Source organism: Odocoileus virginianus, chromosome 3, assembly GCF_023699985.2.
Source record: "Odocoileus virginianus isolate 20LAN1187 ecotype Illinois chromosome 3, Ovbor_1.2, whole genome shotgun sequence".
In the NCBI taxonomy this organism is placed as follows: domain Eukaryota; kingdom Metazoa; phylum Chordata; class Mammalia; order Artiodactyla; family Cervidae; genus Odocoileus; species Odocoileus virginianus.
This window is the reverse complement of record NC_069676.1, coordinates 49,863,222-49,880,184: the sequence shown is the minus strand read 5'-3', so window position 1 is coordinate 49,880,184 and position 16,963 is coordinate 49,863,222. Positions and strand designations below refer to the sequence as shown.

The 16,963-nt window shown below is 50.8% G+C and overlaps 1 protein-coding gene across 5 annotated transcripts; it reads left to right on the top strand.

The window, feature by feature from the left end:
• Window positions 1–898: 898 nt before the first annotated feature.
• SPRY4 (sprouty RTK signaling antagonist 4) lies at window positions 899–15,217 on the top strand. Of its 5 annotated transcripts, XM_020902839.2 has the most exons (4): window positions 899–1,128; window positions 6,204–6,265; window positions 10,205–10,265; window positions 10,733–15,217. In XM_020902839.2, exon 4 carries the CDS (start codon window positions 10,780–10,782, stop codon window positions 11,677–11,679), a length of 900 nt encoding a protein of 299 aa, XP_020758498.1. In that variant the 5' UTR covers window positions 899–1,128; window positions 6,204–6,265; window positions 10,205–10,265; window positions 10,733–10,779; the 3' UTR covers window positions 11,680–15,217. The 5 variants fall into 5 exon arrangements, with proteins under 5 accessions (XP_020758498.1, XP_070321660.1, XP_070321661.1 ...); XM_070465559.1 differs by lacking the exon at window positions 6,204–6,265; XM_070465560.1 differs by lacking the exon at window positions 10,205–10,265.
• The last annotated feature ends 1,746 nt before the right edge of the window (window positions 15,218–16,963 follow it).

Below are 16,963 nucleotides of genomic sequence, written 5' to 3'. Positions count from 1 at the left end.
GACTTCCTCAGGCCCGCGTCCTGTGAGGGCTGCGAAACGCGCGGGAGTGGAGGGGAGCACTAGCCGGGGCAGCAGAGGGCGGGCGGACGCCGGGGCACTGCGGACATTACACTGGGGCGGGAGGAAGTGGGGCGCTGCCAGGCGAGAGCCAGGTCTCTAGCTGAGTAGCCAGTTCACTCCGGGGGGTACTAGGGCCGGAAGAGGCTCGGCCCAGTCCCTGTCCACACCCAAGAAGTGGGGGAGGGGTGGTCTGCACTTATTCAAGGGAGACTCAGCCTCAGGAAGGGAACCAGATTCACTCAGTAGCCCCTACTCCGCCCTTCTTTGATATGGACCTTTGACAATTTCTTAAAATTTTTGGTACACACAGCTTCAAGACCCTTCCCCCCCGACGCCCCTACTCTAGAGAAAGAGAAGGCCCCTAGCAGGGGTCCTCCCGTTCCCCCGCCCTCTGACTGCTTGCGGCGGGTAGAAATCCATGATCTAGGTGTGTCCTCCCCCACCCGGCTCTTAGCCCAGGATCCTGAGGTCGCGGTGTCGCCCGCTCCCCCCCACCACCCACAGCAACACGGACGGTTCCAACCCAGGTCCGCAGTGGCGTGAAGGTGGCCTTTACCTCCTCTCGCAGGTTGGGAGGGGGTACAGCCCGCGCAGCTGAACCAGCTGCAGCAGTCGCCGCCGCCCTCCATTCATAAAGAAAAAAAAAAAAGCAACAATAACCTCCACCCCTCTTTGCAAAAGAGCGACGGCCCCCGGAGGAGCGAGAGCCAGCCCCAGCAATCACGGGTTAAGTCCTTTTCCGGCCCCCCATTCATAAAAAAAGGAACGCGGCGCATGCGCGCGCGGGGTCGCTTGTGCCCACCCATTCATAGAATCGCGAGCGGCGCGCGTGCGCACTGGAGCTCCCTTCCCTCCCATTCATAAAAAAGCCATTTTCCCAGGCAGTGGTTGCAACATCGCCGCGGAGGCAGTGAGAGAGGCTGACAGCGCGGAGCTGGCGCTGCGGAGCGCAGGCAGCCGAGCCGGTTCCCCCGGCCGGCGTCTGCGACGACAGCGGCGTCCGACCCGCTCGGGTTCGGGGATTTACACAGACGTGGAGCAATGCTTGTGACTCTGCGGCTCCTCAAAGTAAGTCCTCGACCGGTTCGGGATGTGAAGCTACCCTTCTCTGAGTCGCAACGCGACTCCCCCTCGGGCTGGGGCAAATGGTGCGCTATTTCTATACGCGCCTCAATGTTCTTTTCCCTCTCCCTGCGCCTCCTGGAGCCGCTGTGGTGCGACGCAGCTCCCTGACGCCCTCGGCTGGGCCAGCTAGGCGCCGAGGGTGCTCACAGCCTGGCACCGGCGTTCCCGACCCCCGGGCATTGCCAAGCCGGGCTTTCCCACTCTACCACTCAGAAGCCCCGTGCGTGTCCCGGGAGTTTGCTTCTGGCCTGGCCTCTTTCCGCCTGCCACTACCCACCTCGGGCGCTGGAACAGGCGACTTTGGGCTCCGTGAGGAGCCACCTCTTGGGTCCGGCGGGCGCCCTCGCCCTGGGCGGTTCGCCCACCCTGGGCTCTCTGCCCACGGTGCCAGTCTCCCGTAGATCTCCCCAGCCCGCCGCAGCGGCCTATGCTCGACGGAGGTTTTAATTTACCCTTCGGAGCCGTGATGCACTAGGTTTTCTTTCCTTCTGCCTACCCCTCGATGGTCAGCGCAGGGCTGGCCCGGGACTGGGCATTTCTGCTCTCTCTCTTTGGCGAGGCGGTTCCTCGCCGTCTGACCTTTGCTCTGCTGCCGCATTTTATGCTGTGCAGCTTCCTTTCCCCGGCCTCTGCAGGGGCCGAGGCTTCTCGGCCTCCTCGTGTCCCCCTATCCCCTGGCACCGAATTGTGCCAGGCCCCGAGGCCCCCGGCCGCGCTGGGGCTGTGGTGGGGGCTGAAGGTGCGTTTACATAACGCCGGGCGTGTGGGAGCTGGAGGAAGAGGTTGCCTGCGTAGGAGAGATAAGGCTCCCGCCTTCCCTCCTTCCTTCTTGGTGGTACCAGGCTTGACATCACCGAGAAGAGAGAAGGACAGAGACGGTACGTTCTGAAAATTCTGAATCGCCAAGGCGTGGGGGGTAATGAAGGGGAGTAAGGGCAGGTTTGGCCAGCCAGGACAGCTGGAGCCTGGCTCCATCACTGGGGCCAGGGCTGGGGCCAGGCTGTGCCCAGTTTCCCCTCCCTGCAGACGATCAAAAAGCATTTAGACAGTAGCTGCTCTTGTCCAAGAAGCCAATTTCTCAATTCTCTTTGACTGGGGGCAGGGGGTTGTGGGCAGAGGAAGCAAGAGAGGTGGAAAATGATTGCGTGGCTAGATGGGCTGAGTGATGAAGGAAAGGAGAGAACTGGGCTGGAGGGCTGGATGGTGGGCAGAGGGGAGAGATGCCGTCTGCCTCATGCACCAGCTGCTGGATGGATATCCATTTTGCCAGGCCTGGGTGATGGCAGAAGGCGGCCTTGTGGCCCATTAGGGCTTGGAGAGCACCTCTCCCCCCAGGATGATTTGTGAAGAAAGGAAGGGTGTGTGTTCAATGGGGTGCCCAGACCCGGCATGAACCCCCTCTTTCCTGCTTCCAAACCAGTGGCATGATTCTCTCCACTCTGGGGGTTGGGTAAGAGAAAGTGCCTGTCAGTCTGGTTCGCTGGAGAGCTGAGGAGGCTCTCCAGTGCTGCTGAGCCTCTCAGGGATACAAAGCTGGAAGGTAAAGGCCCAGAGCATTTAGGAAATGTGGATTGATAAACAATCTCTTATTAAGCTTGGTTTGGCCTGAGGCCCTACCCAATATTGCACTGGTGATTTCACAATGTTTAGAGTTCCCTGGATCGTAACACAAATGGGGCATAAACATCTGAAAATTTCAGTCTTCCCTCTTAGTATGTGGGTATGGGGCAGACTAGGAAAGAGAGGACAGCCGCTGACATCCATCCACCTCTACCTCCCTCCCTCTACCGCCCGCCGCCTTTCTCTGTCTCCCTCTATCTCTTTAAGCAGAAGGGTGGGAAAGAAACTGTAGACACACGTCCAGTATAAAATCAAACTGCCTCTCTTTCCTAGCCCTGGGGAGAGTCCTCCCTTGTCAGAAGGCTCTAGATGAATTCTAATATGAACAGTGCACATCCTGACCAACTGAGCTGCGTGGCTAGTACAAGGTAGGAGGCATTTTGGTGGCAGATTTGTAAAATCTCCTTGATGGACAAATGCCAGTTAGCTCAATGAGGAAGACGTCTCTTGGTTATCTTCCTTTTTAGATTCTTACTCTCTGTTCTGTGGAGAGAAAGTGCTCTCCTGCTCATTCCCACCACCTTTTCTAGTGCCCTCTGAAATGGCAACATCTCCTTAGACCTTCCAAGGGGCTTTGTGGGAGGACACTGACCACATGGAACAGAATGATTCCTAGTTAAAGCAGGGCAGAGGCTGAAGACATTTGGACCTTGCAGATGTCATTTTTGTTTTTATCCTTCCAGAACAGGTGGAGAAATGGCTCTTGGGATTCCATCCCCCACTCTGGTAAACCAGACAGTGCCTCTGCCCAGAGGTTTGGCTGACTTGAATAACAAATGAAGGCAGCCTTTCAGTGCAAAATTTGAAAGTCAGTGATTTTAAAATTAAGGGAGGAAAAAACAACCCATTAACACTTCCAGAAATGGCCCCTGAGATGTACTGCCCTGGAGCTTAATGCTTGGGATCACATGTGTGGAATTCTCTTCCAATTTCTGATGCTGTTAGTCCCTTCATGTCACATCTTCCAGCACCAGGTTTTGGGCCCCCACAAGCCTTTTTCTTTAACTAGGCCATCCTCTTGGATAGGGCCCAGGTAATGGTACCAGAATGCTTAGAAAGGAGCCCCTTCTCTTTAGAGAAGGAGTTCAATGTAAAAAGTAAGGGATTCAGTTGGTTCTGCATCCAAAGTTGTCTATCATCTGGCCCCAGCTGAAGTAGAAGTTTCCTTGTGAGGAAAACCTCTGGATCTAAGGACAGAATTGAAAATTTTGGATTTGGGATGTCGATATGACTGTTTCTAAGGAAGGTGAAGGGCAAGAGTAGAGAAGCTTCCATTGCATGGCCAACCTGGAGCTATTGGACAGAAAGGAAAGCAATGACTCACTGGAATATATTTTTACTCTTTCAAAAGAGCCAGAGGAAGAAGGTGAGGAAGGGCAACATAACGGAAGACTGTATTACCTCTTCTAGACCAAGGTAGGGAACTGGGTCAGAGCAGATGAGAGGTTAGGAAATATGCTAAACTTGGGACTTAGTCTCCCCATCTGCAGAGTGGGGAGAAAAACCCCCACCCCCACCCAGGGGCCAGGGCCAGCTGAGCAGCTAGCCAAGTGTGCAGGGCTGAGGCTGTGCCCTTGTTACTAGGGGTGCCTGTTAGGAAGCCCCTTCTTCCACAGGAGACATGGGGTACTTCTTGATGTACAGGGTGGAGGATGTGGAGCTCTCAAGGGGGCCTGGGGCCACCCTGCAGATCCAGACAGCTGACAAGGCTGGGGATGTATCCGGGACATGTGGCTGAGTTTAAGAGGCTCCACCGTTCAGCTGTGATCATGATTGTTCTTTCCAAGGACAGTCGGTGGAGGAAGCAAGGGCACCAGGGAGGGAACACAGATGTGCTGGATATCATGGAGGAGGGAAGGGGCCCTTCTGGGGCAGGTGGCCACTTGCAGAAAAGTGGTTTCCCTTGTCTTTTTCTGGCTGGGGGGAGGGGGAGTCATTTCCTGCCCCATCCCAGGAGTAAGCTAAAACCTATTATTGTAACTCCAGTTCTTAGTGGAGGGTGGTGAGACCAATAAAATAAAATGGGGGAGGGGTCCTTCCCCTGGGGTTTAGGTTCCTGGTCCCCTACCCCCAAATTCTGATGCAGACCAGGGGTTCCCAAACTGTACCAGTATTTAACAGGCTTCTTCTAGCTCCCTTTTTTTTCTCACTCTTGACTTCTAAGCCCTCTTTAAGGGGATCTGAGCAGACAACAGTTATGAGGGGAACACGCCAAAGCGTGTAGCTGGTTAGAATAGTCCAGAACCAAAAAAGTACAACAAAACCTCTCCAACTCAGCCTTGCACAGGGGCTGTGGAGCACAGCTGACTGGTTGTGGAAAAAGAAGTTTGGGAACTGATAACTGAGGATGAGACAAAGTGAGGATAAGCATCTGTTTTCTTTTGTTGTCTCTGACAGGTTATGGCCAGAGATCAGCTCCTAGTGTGGTGCTGGAGTGGGGTGGGGGGCAAGGATTCTCAGACAAATCCATGTCTAAATGCTTTATTCTCAGCCAAGGTGATCTCCCTCTGTGTAGGGCACAGGGAAGACAATCTCTGGCTTCCCTCAGCCAGCCCCTTTGTTTTTTTTTTAATGTGTCATGCGGGATCTTAAGGATCTTTGGTGAACTGTAGTTCCCTGACCAGGGATTGAACTCTTGCAACCTGCATTGAGGACATGGAATCTTAACCACTGGATTGCCAGGGAAGTTCCCCCCTTCCTCCCCTTTAAAGTCTTTCTGAAGCAATAATTGGAGCTTAATGAACTGAGATGTTGTCCCAAAGAAGCCAAGGAATAGGGGCAGATGTAGCAGTGGGCTCTCATGCAGCCTGTTGTTTAGTTGCTCAGTAACGTCCAATCTTTGCAATGCCATGTACTGTCTGCATCCTGCCAGGCTCCCCTGTCCATGGGATTTCCCAGGCAAGAATACTGGAGTAGGTTGCCATTCCCTTCGCCAGAGGATCTTCCTGACCCAGGGATAGAACCCGTGTTTCATTCATCGCTTAGTGACCTTTTTCTCTGAGCTGTTAAGGGGTTAAACAACCTTCCCTGAAAGCACCTGCTAGGACTGAATGAGGCAGTGCAAAAAGTGCCCCCTTCATTCAGAACTTCTTGTCAGTTTGGCATTAGCTGACCTGTAGTTTTCAAAGTAGAGCTGTCAGATTTTCCTAATGTTTCCCAACTCCTCTCTCCGGATTAAGTCCAGCGGAAGTGGTGGATGGCTGGAGCTGGCTTTTAACACGGGTCTCGACTCTTTACAGCCAGCCCGCACTGAGTGCGTCAGCTTGTTGCCCAGCCCCTCCCCGCAGGTATCACAGACTACAAATACAGGGTGTTGTGCTCTAGGCTTTTTAATATCCACTGATGGGGTGTTCTTTCTTCTGCCTTCCTCTTACCCTAGCTCCTCCTTTTCCCCACAGACCTGGACCAGGAAGCCACATCCATGAATGTGCCCTGGGGACCCTGAAGTTCAGCTTTACAGGTGGGAGAAGAGGGGATTCCCGCCCACTCTAGGCTTCCCTTTTAGGGGCTGCTTTGTGGTGAGATCCTACTAGTGAGACCCATTCAACCTTAAGAAAACTAAAAATGAAAACACTTAGTAAAAATGGGGGTGTGTGGAGGACAAAAGGGACAGCAAAGAAAATGGAGTTGGAAGCAAAGATATCTTAAGCACTGACGCTTCCTTTAGTGACAGGTTTCAAACCCTTGGCCTCCATTCTTCACACTGAAAATTTCCCTAACTGGAGGCCAGTCTGATACCAGCCCTGTCTGGCTTCATTTCCAGGCTGGTTGGGTTAACAGCCTGAAGATGGCCAGATGAGATTCCCCAAGGGCTGATGGCAGACCCGGGAGACTGGCAGAGCTCTTAGCTACAAGAGAGAAAGGGTGCTCTCACGCCCTTCCCTGAATATCCAGAAGTTATTGCAAGTCTGGGCAGCGGGGATGACTGGGTTCAAGTCCTGCCCTGACCACTTGGCTGCTCTATGACCCTCTGTTCTTCTGTTTCTTCCTCTGCAAAGTAGGTGTTGTTGTCCAAAGTGATGGTGAGGATTTGGGGAGAACATCACTGAGGATTTAGCACAGATCCTGGCACCAAGAAACGTGTCATAAATACTAGATGCTTTCCTAACTATTAATTATTATTAGAAAGTTGGAGTGGAGGTAAAAGTTTCCTTTCCTTGTGCTAATCCATAAGGCTGTCACCTACAACTCCACAGAGGTACTTCTCTGGCTAAGTGGAGTGCTGGCTTTGCTTCTCTGTCCACAGTCTTCCAAATGGGCCATCAGTCTCCCAAACGACCTAAAGGAAGCAAAAGCCTCCTCTCTCCTATTTATATTACAAATCTCTTCCTTCCTTGCAGGGGAAACAGAGTACATATTAAACTGCACTTAAGTTCAGCAGTGTTGGGTAGACGGGATGGTAGGTGTGTCCCAGTGAGTAGAGATCGATTTGAAACCGAGGAATGGGGAGGTGGGGTTTGAAACTTCACTTTAGCTATGCTGAAGTGTTATCCCTCAGGCTATCGACAAGTATTTTTTTTCTTGTGAGTCAAATGAATTCAACCGTCCACGGATGGTCCCAGCTAACTAGGAGATGAGGCCTGAGAAGATTGGAGACCTATAGGTCTGAGCCAGCTGCTGGCTATAGCCAGAAGGAATCCTGCATGAGTGTTATGATGGGGAAGATGCATTTTAGAATATGCCGGCTGGAGCCACCCAGGGCGTGACTTGCCCCAAGAGAGCTGAGTTATCAGGGACCCAGCTCCCACCCCCTTGTCTGACCCTAAGTGCAGACCCAGATGTTGACAGCTGCCTCTGGAGGGTGATGGGAGTGGGGTAATGCCAATATCCCGTTGCCAGCAGTCACTGTTCCCACCCTGGCTTCCTGGTGGGACTTTTCCATGAATCTGCCTAGTGATTCCAGGGCCTATTAAAATCCCTGAGCACTGCCCATGCCTTTTGATTCATGCATAGAAAGTGTGCTTGTTGTTTAAAGACTCTCAGGAATAGAATCAGAGGAAGGAGAGTGGGTAATCGATTTAGGGGAGGGAGTACCCACGGCATGGCAAGTCCCAGCCCCGGTCCTCGGAGAGGAAAGCACAGCTACATGGGCAGCACGGCCTTCAAACTGCCACTGGCGTTTTGTTGGCAGGACCCTGAGCTTTGGGACCTGAGCTTCTGGCATGAGGGAATCATGTTGTCTTTGTCCAGGGTGGGGGTTCTGGCGGAGGCACCTCTTGGCTGGCGCCAGAGAGTCGTCTCCTGAGCCTCTGTCAGCATTTTCCATTCTTTTGCCTAGTCACACCTTTTTCTCCAGGCAAAGAGCTAAAACCCAGGGCTCCTAACCCTCTTCTTTTGACCCCAAACCCATTTATTCTAGAAGGAAGGCTTTGGAATCCCTGCAAAGAACAAAGTGAGCCCACTTTAGCATTTCTGAAGTTCTGCCCCATGACTGGCTTGAGCCAAGAAAAAAATCCTCTCCCAAAATGCTCAACTGACATCTCCCATCCAGCCCCAAACCCAGGACCCCTAAACGAGGCTGTCTCAGCAAAGAATGGCTTCTTGGTGGAAGACCTGCCTGACACTGAAGTCAAACTCTGCCATAGGAAAGTCTCCTCTTTGAAGATGATGCTTTCCTGACATGTGGAGGGAACACGAGGCAGGAGAGAGGCTATCCCTAGGCACACATTCTCCGAAATGGGAAAAACTCTGCACGGAAACACCAGCATCTCTTAAGTAGATAGGGCTGTGGGACCAAAGCCCACAGCCTTTGTGGGTTCATAGCCTTTGTGAAGGGGAAATATCAGTTGACTGAGCAGTGAACCTTGTAGAAAAGACTTAGTGCTTTTTTCTGCATTTTGCAATGCACAGATGAGAAAGGGATAAGCTCCCTTTCATTCACTTCATGAACTTTGCACCTAGACCGAGCTCTTTATTTCAGTCAGGCTGGAAAGCATCTAAGGAAGTCCTTCCCCAACAACTGAACCATTTCTAATCAAACCATTGTTTCCAAGCAGAGGAAGTAGAATGCAGTGTTGTCCTGAATGGCTTTTCTCTCTCTCTCTCTTCTCTTTATTATAGACGTTGATAAGTATGGATGTGTCACTCAGAGCCAGGTATCCTTCTCCTGTAATTGGAATACTAGGATGACTAGCTGTGGCCCAAGTCTGGAGGGATGTGAGGTTAGAACTGGAAGTAGAAACCTATCCACATCCTCTTCTTAGGTATCACTTTTTTTTTTTTAAGTTTAATTGTTTCTTAAGTTGATGTGTTGTATTTTCATTTTTATTCTGTTTAAGGATTTTTCTCATTTTTTGTCACTGCATGTGGGATCTTATTTCCCCAACCAGGGATCGAATCCCCACCCCCGGCAGTGGAAACTTGGGAGTCTTAACCACTAGACTGCCAGGGAAGTCCTTAGGTATCACCTTTGAGGCAAGATGAACCTAATAGCAGAGGTACAGTGTCAGCTCCCCAAATTAGAACATTATTAGCATCTTGAAAAAGCATTTACTGAAACCCTACCCCATAGCACATTAATCCAATGTGGGGTTTTTTTGTTTTTTTTTTTCAAAGGTGGTTATGATCTCCTTCTATCTTCACCCTGGCTGTCTGTTCTATCCCCCAGCCACAAGCCCAGTGGAATCTTCCCAGAGTCTAATCTTTCTCTGGGATTCCAAATTGGGCAGAGGTCTTGGCCTCTGCTGCTATTTCTTTAAATTGATCTCCAGCCGAATTCCGAATGTAAAGGTCAGCAGGCGAGGAAATGGCACTTCTAATAGAAAACAATGTGCACTTTCTAAATTTGAACCAAGCCGTTTCCGCTCTTTGATTTAAGTGACTTCCTGGGGTTCCGTGTCAGGCACTGCAGTTGAATCTCTGGCCAGTTTCCAACTTAAAATTGCACTCTCTCAGTGAAATTAGAAACTGATCCAGGCTTGGCTTAGCTATTCTAGTAAACAGCATTTAGGCTGAATGTTCAGCTCAGTATTTGGAAATGGGTGAAGTGAGTGCCCCTCAGAGAGGATTTCCCATCCAAGTTGTCCGAGGACACCTGCCCAGGGGTTATTATCCACTGGAGGTTGTTGCTCTTAGAAGTAGTGGTAATGAGTTAATATCCTGGATGTGTAGGCATCAGATACATCTCCTTCTCTTGTGACTATCTGAAATAAACGCTTTTGTTTATCTAGGTGATAAAAACTCCATGGGAGCACACAGGGACTGACTGTTGTATTCACTACATCCTGGCACTCAGCATAACACTTGGTACTTATTAGTCGTGCTTATTAGTGCTCAGGAAATCTAAACGGTTGCTTTCTGGGATGCTGGTAAATTAAGAGTACGTGCTGTGTGTCAGGCAAAAGGCTAGGTTCTGGATATGCATTTTTTCAATTAGTTCTCACAAGAACCCATTTTACAGGTAACAGTGCTAAGGCATAGAAGTTAAAGAACCTCATTCACAGCAACACTGCTAGGCAAAGGTGAGAACTTGAACTTGATATAATTACAGAATCTGCATTTTTAACTGCTAAGCTCTGTCTGTCTTAAATCAGAAGCATGTTTCATGGGGATTATAAGATGAACCTGGATGGCCCAAGTTTGAGCCCTAGTTCTGCTACTGATGGTTTTGTGTGACTTTGGACAAGTTACTTTGAACATTAGTTTCTTACAACTAGAAAAGGGGTAATGGTAGTTACATTCTAGGGTCATTGTGAAAAGTTAATAATAGTATGATGCTTAGAAGAGTCCTTGTAAGTGCTAAATAAATTATTTCTACCACTTAAAATTGTCATTGCTGTTAATACTAATCATTAAGCCTTAATGCTGGGTAGTCCACCAAAGGGATCCTATTTCATTTGGGCTCCCAAGGACCTAATGGTGGATGGGGGTGTTAACAGGCCACCTATTGATGCCTGGAATCCATTCTCTTCCTCCCCCCCCTACCCAGGGCCCCTAGAAGCCTGTTACTCTGCACATCCCAGGACCTCCGGCCCCATGGAGCCCCCGATCCCACAGAGCGTCCCCTTGACTCCCAGCTCAGTCATGGTCCAGCCCCTACTGGACAGCCGTACGGCCCACAGCCGGCTCCAGCATCCTCTCACCATCCTTCCCATCGACCAGATGAAGACCAGCCACGTGGAGAACGACTACATCGACAACCCTGGCCTGGCACCCCCCTCTGGCCCCAAGCGGACCCGGGGTGGAGCCCCAGAACTGGCCCCAGCCCCGGCCCGCTGTGACCAGGACATCACCCACCACTGGATCTCCTTCAGCGGGCGCCCAAGCTCTGTGAGCAGCAGCAGCAGCACGTCCTCCGACCAGCGCCTCTTAGACCACATGGCGCCCCCACCAGTGGCTGATCAGGCCTCCCCGAGGGCTGTGCGCATCCAGCCCAAGGCCATCCACTGCAAGCCACTGGACCTCAAGGGCCCCGCTGGGCCCCCAGAGCTGGACAAGCACTTCTTGCTGTGCGAGGCCTGCGGGAAGTGTAAGTGCAAGGAGTGCGCGTCCCCCCGGACGTTGCCCTCCTGCTGGGTCTGCAACCAGGAGTGCCTGTGCTCGGCGCAGACGCTGGTCAACTATGGCACCTGCATGTGCCTGGTGCAGGGCATCTTCTATCACTGCACCAACGAGGACGATGAGGGCTCCTGCGCCGACCACCCCTGCTCCTGCTCCCGCTCAAACTGCTGTGCCCGTTGGTCCTTCATGGGGGCCCTGTCCCTGGTGCTGCCCTGTCTGCTCTGCTACCTGCCCGCCACTGGCTGTGTGAAGCTGGCCCAGCGCGGCTATGACCACCTGCGCCGCCCTGGGTGCCGCTGCAAGCACACGAACAGCGTCATCTGCAAGGCGGCTGCCGGGGACGCCAAGGCCAGCAGACCCGACAAGCCTTTCTGACGCTCGGGGTCAAGTCCCAGCACTCCGCCTGGAACCCTGGTTCCCTTCTGACACCTGAGAAGAGCACCACAGCACAGCCAGAGGTTTTAGCATCCTGAGGCTGACTCTGCTAGTCTGCCCACCCCCTACCCCCAGCTGCTGAAGAAACAGGGACCACCATCACCCACCCCTCTCTTCCCCAAAAGGATGAAGAAGCACTTTGGGGTTGTTTTGTTCAGGATCCTGGAACTTTGTGTGAAACAGACAGTGGCAGGGGTGTGGTGTGGTTTGGGGGCGATTTTTCTTTTACAGAAGATGGAACACAGATGTGGACACATATCCGGAAGTTGCAGCTGCTTGAATGCCTTCCTGGCCCTTCTCCTCCCTCGCTTTCTCCCTGCTCTTTTGCATTCTCTCTGGCTGCCTGGGAGGAATCTGAGTGGCCAGGGGACTTGGAAGAAGACGCTTGGAGTCTTACCATCTGTACCTTCTTCTCCTCCCAGCCTCCACCCCAGTCTGCCCCATCTTGGGGAAGGTGTAGACCCTGGCAATCCCTGTTGTATATACTCGGGAGCTCCCGCCCCTCGTTCCTTGCTCTGCCTGGAGCCATGGACGGATTTAGGAACCACTGCACAGTACCTTTCTCCCTTCCAGCTTCCTCACTAACTCTCGGGGGTGTTCCACTCATAATACCGTCCTTTGGCTCTTACTGAGTCACAGACTCACCTGCCTGCTGTGTGCCCCCAGCTCTCTCTACTCAGATCCTTTCCAGAAACTTCACTATGGGTAGAGAAGACCGGGGCAGCAAATTTGAGACCAAATAGCATTTTGCCAATGAGTCTGAGGCTGTGGTCTCTGGATCCAGTCGTTACATGTTTTTATATCAGATACTAATGGTGTTTTAAAAAATAATAATAAAACACTTGCTTCCTTTTGGGCCACCCCCAGGAAGGGCTGATTTCAAAATCTGGGGGGCGAGCAACCTCAAGGAACACAATCCCCCCCCCCTCCCCCCACCAAGAAGAAGATTTTAACAGCAGAGAAGAGAGGCAGCACCTCGCGCTGGCAGAGTGACGGCTGGGTGTGGGCTTCTTCTCTCCTGATTCTGCTGCTTGCTGTCCTAGCCTTTTGTGTACAGTGTCTGTATCTTTAATGTAAATAGACAGATGGTGACAAAAGAGTCTATTTTAGTGTTCAGAGGCCCTGGTTGGGGGAGTCAGAAGAATGCAGGTGGGGGAAAGATTTTCCGGGGGGCTTCTTGGGATTGAGCCCTGCTTCTGTGCGTGGCCACATGAGCCCCTCCCAGCAGCCCCCAAAGACGTAGCAACTCTCTCTCAAGGTGCTAAAGGACTCAGAAAGCGCAGCTCGTCCAGTGGGTAGGTACTTGTTGCATGCAAAAGCTATAGTGTGTCTGGTCCTTACTCCCCAGCAATTGTGTGGGGTTTTTGCTTCATGTGGTATTTGTGCCTCCTCCCTTTCCCCCTCCCCGCCGTGAGAGAAAGTAGCTTGGGTCAGAAGAGCTACCCTGGGGCAATGTTGGAAGTGTACTAGGCACAGCCTTTGTAGCACTTCAGTTTGTTCTGTAGGAACAGAACAGCCTCCTGGAAGGAGGCAGGTAGCTGTGATGGTCAAGCACCCAATGCTTCTCAAGGACTTTTTTTTTCGTTCCTTCTTGAAGACTGGTAGTAACATCTTATGATTTAGAATAAGTTAATTGTAACTGTAGGTATTTATTGACTGGAGGAAAGGAGGGGATGGTCTTATTATTTTAGGCTTTATTTATATAACATTTGCTAGCTTGTAAAAGGCGAATATGAAATACTGCATCTGCATTTTCTAAGGCTGATTCCTGTAGCTACCCTTGTCACAGTTGTCATGGATGTATGGATGTTCTTGCACAAATCAGAGGGAATGATAGAAAAAACACATTCAGCCAACCACTTGTCCTAATTGAATGTATCAGATGTGTACTGAAGGGACTGGAGATGGTTTTCCTCAGAACAGGTGTGGAGAGGTTACCCCCAAAAAGAGAGGGCATACGTCCACTCTGGGAGAGGCCTCAGAACTTTCCCCAAAGCCCCCCCCTCAAATGTCTCCATGGGAAGCTTGACCCAGTGGCAAGTTGCACTTTGGTGATCTTTGGTGTTCTACGTGCCCATTCTGTGGAGAACTGATTTACATAAGCTGTGCACACACACACCCTACCCCTACCCACCATCTCTACAAAGACCCTTGTTTGCTGGCAAGTAGCCTCCTGAACCCCGACTCTGTGTATATAGTTGTAAACACGGATTTTTCTGGGTTTGGTTTTCTTTTTCTCCTTCCCCCGCTTTGGCTTGTTCTTTCTGGTTTGCATCTAGCCTGCTAGGTGGATGTCTGCAGAATTCTGTGTCCCATGCGCTCAGCTTTCGTTTGCCCAGCTCTGTTGCATAGCAGTCCCTCAGCATGTTTTTCTGGCAAAAAGAAAAAGCAAAACTGGCTTGTCTGTGGCCCCCAGGGGCCAGTCAAGGGCCACTGAGGGATCAAGCTCTTGGGAACACAACACATTTCTGGGGCCACTTTTGGCTGATTGTGTGTCCTGTGACCAATGGCTCGCTTGGCTGTATTATGCCTCCTCATCTTGACCTTTTTAGCAGAGTGCCAGCTGCTTCCCACTAAGGTTCAATCTGGGATGGCTAGTGGTTCTGCCTGGAACTGGGGGTGGGATCCACAAGCCTGGGCCCAGGACCCTTGTCCTAAGGGGCCACAGCTGCTTCCTCTGGAGGGTGGATTTGTAAAGTCCCAACACTCCAGCGAGTGCCCTGAGAACTGGGTCTAGGAGAGCCAAGCCTTTCTAGGTAGAAGATGGGGTACACCAAGGCTCCTCACTGGCCCTGCTGTTGATACGGGCCCCTTCACAACTGACAGATGGAAGATTATCATGTGATGTGTCTGGTTCTTTCAGCGCTCTGGAGTCTGCATACATCCCCACTTGACATCGAGTGAGGCCCAGTTAGATTATGACATGTCCCAAGTGTGGAAACTGTGGGTTGGGACCAGATCCCGTCACCTTCATGGTCTCTGTGCTGCCCCAGGAGGTGTCCGGAGGGGTGTAGGTACCACCACTTTGCACTGTACACGTCACTAGGGCATCCTATGAACTTCACTGGCCTTCTGGTTTATGCCGTTGGTAAGCATTTTCATGCCCTCTGCTTACTGTGACAGTCGATGACAAATCTTAAGCTGCCATTTTTGCTGTGGGTAACTCGGTGTGGTGTCTTGTCTTGCTTTTTCTTCTCACTGCCCCACAGTTCAGTTTTGTGTTAGAAACAGAAAAGCTATTCAAGGGTCCCATCCCAGCACATTTTCCCTCTTCACTGTAACCCTTTCTCACCCCACATCAAAAGTTACCACAGAAGGTTTCCTTTGTATAGAATATTTATTTTGAAGCTCTATTTTAATAGTATTTATTTTAGAAAGTCTACTATTGTAAGAGTTCTTCTGTTTGTGAAGAAAAAGCAAGTTAAAAACTGAATGTACTGATCTAGAAAATATATATAAATATATATTGTTAAATATACATAGGACTGACGTTTCTCGTGTGTTTGTGTGTTCACACCCCCAACATCCTCACCCAGCAAGGTGTCAAAGTTTGTCAAAGGATACCTGCCAAATCGAAACGAGTGACCAGGCTCTGGCGGAGAGTGTGGCAGGGGGACAGGGCTTCCTGGCCCTGGTCCTGCCTCGAGGATGACCTTAGAGCCCCTGGAGGAAAGCTTCACTTTCTGATGAAGCTGAATCATGCCAGGTGCTGCTAAATCCTCTGGCAAGCCCTCCCCTACACAAGAGTGTATTGGTAACAGATGGATAATGGGGGAGGTCCATCTACCAGTCCAATTTATACAAATTCTGCAGCTCTTTTCTTTTCACCTTGGTGTTCCCCAAGCAGATTTTCACATACATACCCACACACAGGCTTACAGAAGGCAAACAAAAAAACACTTGGCAGTTTCCTTACTTTCTCTGAACTGGTGAATACTGTAACAAACCGGTTCCCTTGGGCTTCCATCTATTAAATGACGTGCCTCTGCCTTTCTCTAGTACACCTTCCATCTATCCATCTCTCCCATACCACGCAGACACTTAAATCAGAGGATGTAGCTGGTGGGGGGCGGGGGGGAGGTGGGGAAGAGAGACTTTAATTACTTTCATTGCATATGCCAATCACAAGGAGACTTTGACTATTATTTTGAAACTGAACACATGCCTCCTGTTTTAAAGATATTTTTCTGTTAGCCCTAAGGGGTCCAACAATGGTGGACAGAAGAAGCTAGACAGAGAGGTGCAGTCTGGAGCCCTGAATCCAGCTCTGGGTGGTCTCTGGGGTCACCAGGGATGGCATATTTCCAGTCTTTGAAAACCTCAGGCTCCTCTTCGAGACATCCAAACCCATCCCAAGGATCCCCTGGTAACTGCCCAAAAAGGCATTAAGGATGTCCATCCTCCTCGTTTTCTCAGCTCTGGAATTGCTCCGGAATAAAGACAATGCCAGCCTCCCCCTCAGCCAGAACTTGTGGTCTCTCCCACTTCTGGATGATGGCCTCTTCCTTCACTGATGACACTTGGAGGTGGTTTTCCTTGGCTCAATCCCAGTTACTGACACCCAGGCATTAAGTCTTGGGTGTCTTGATGTCTTGATAGGTGGAGACGTGGGGCAGGCCTGCCCCTGGTTTTTTTTCCTACAGTTTAGAGATTAAAAATAACAGAAACCTATACAGGATGTTGGGTTTGTCTCACACACCCAAAACCTCTTGAGGAAACAAGCTAAACAAATGTGAGCTTGTTTCTTAAAAATCGGTGGCCAGAGAAAAAGTCCTGCCTGTGCCTTCGTTGTCTTTCCTAGACTGGCCCTCGTGGCTCCCAATTATGAAATGACTTGGGGTAACAATAACGCTTAGAATATAGTGAATGCCAAGACTTTTTGCCAAGTCTTGAACATACTTGACCGATACCATTGTTAGTTACGTCTTTGAGATGCAGAAATTGAGAGTCAGAGAAGGAGTTACAGGCCTGTCAACGGTTGAAGGGTAGATGGGAAAATGGAGAGCTGAAGGTTTAGCAACTCAACTTGGGGCAGAAGCTCCAGATGGACTAAAAAGACTCCCCAGCAACTAAATTTAAAAATAGAGAAGGATTTCAACTCTCCACATTCATAACCACACGCCTCATATGACAGCACCACAAGCCTCAGCTCATCCAAAAAAGAAAATGGTGAGGACAAGGGGGAGTCCCCACGCTGATGGCAGAAAACAAGAACCCCTTGGAC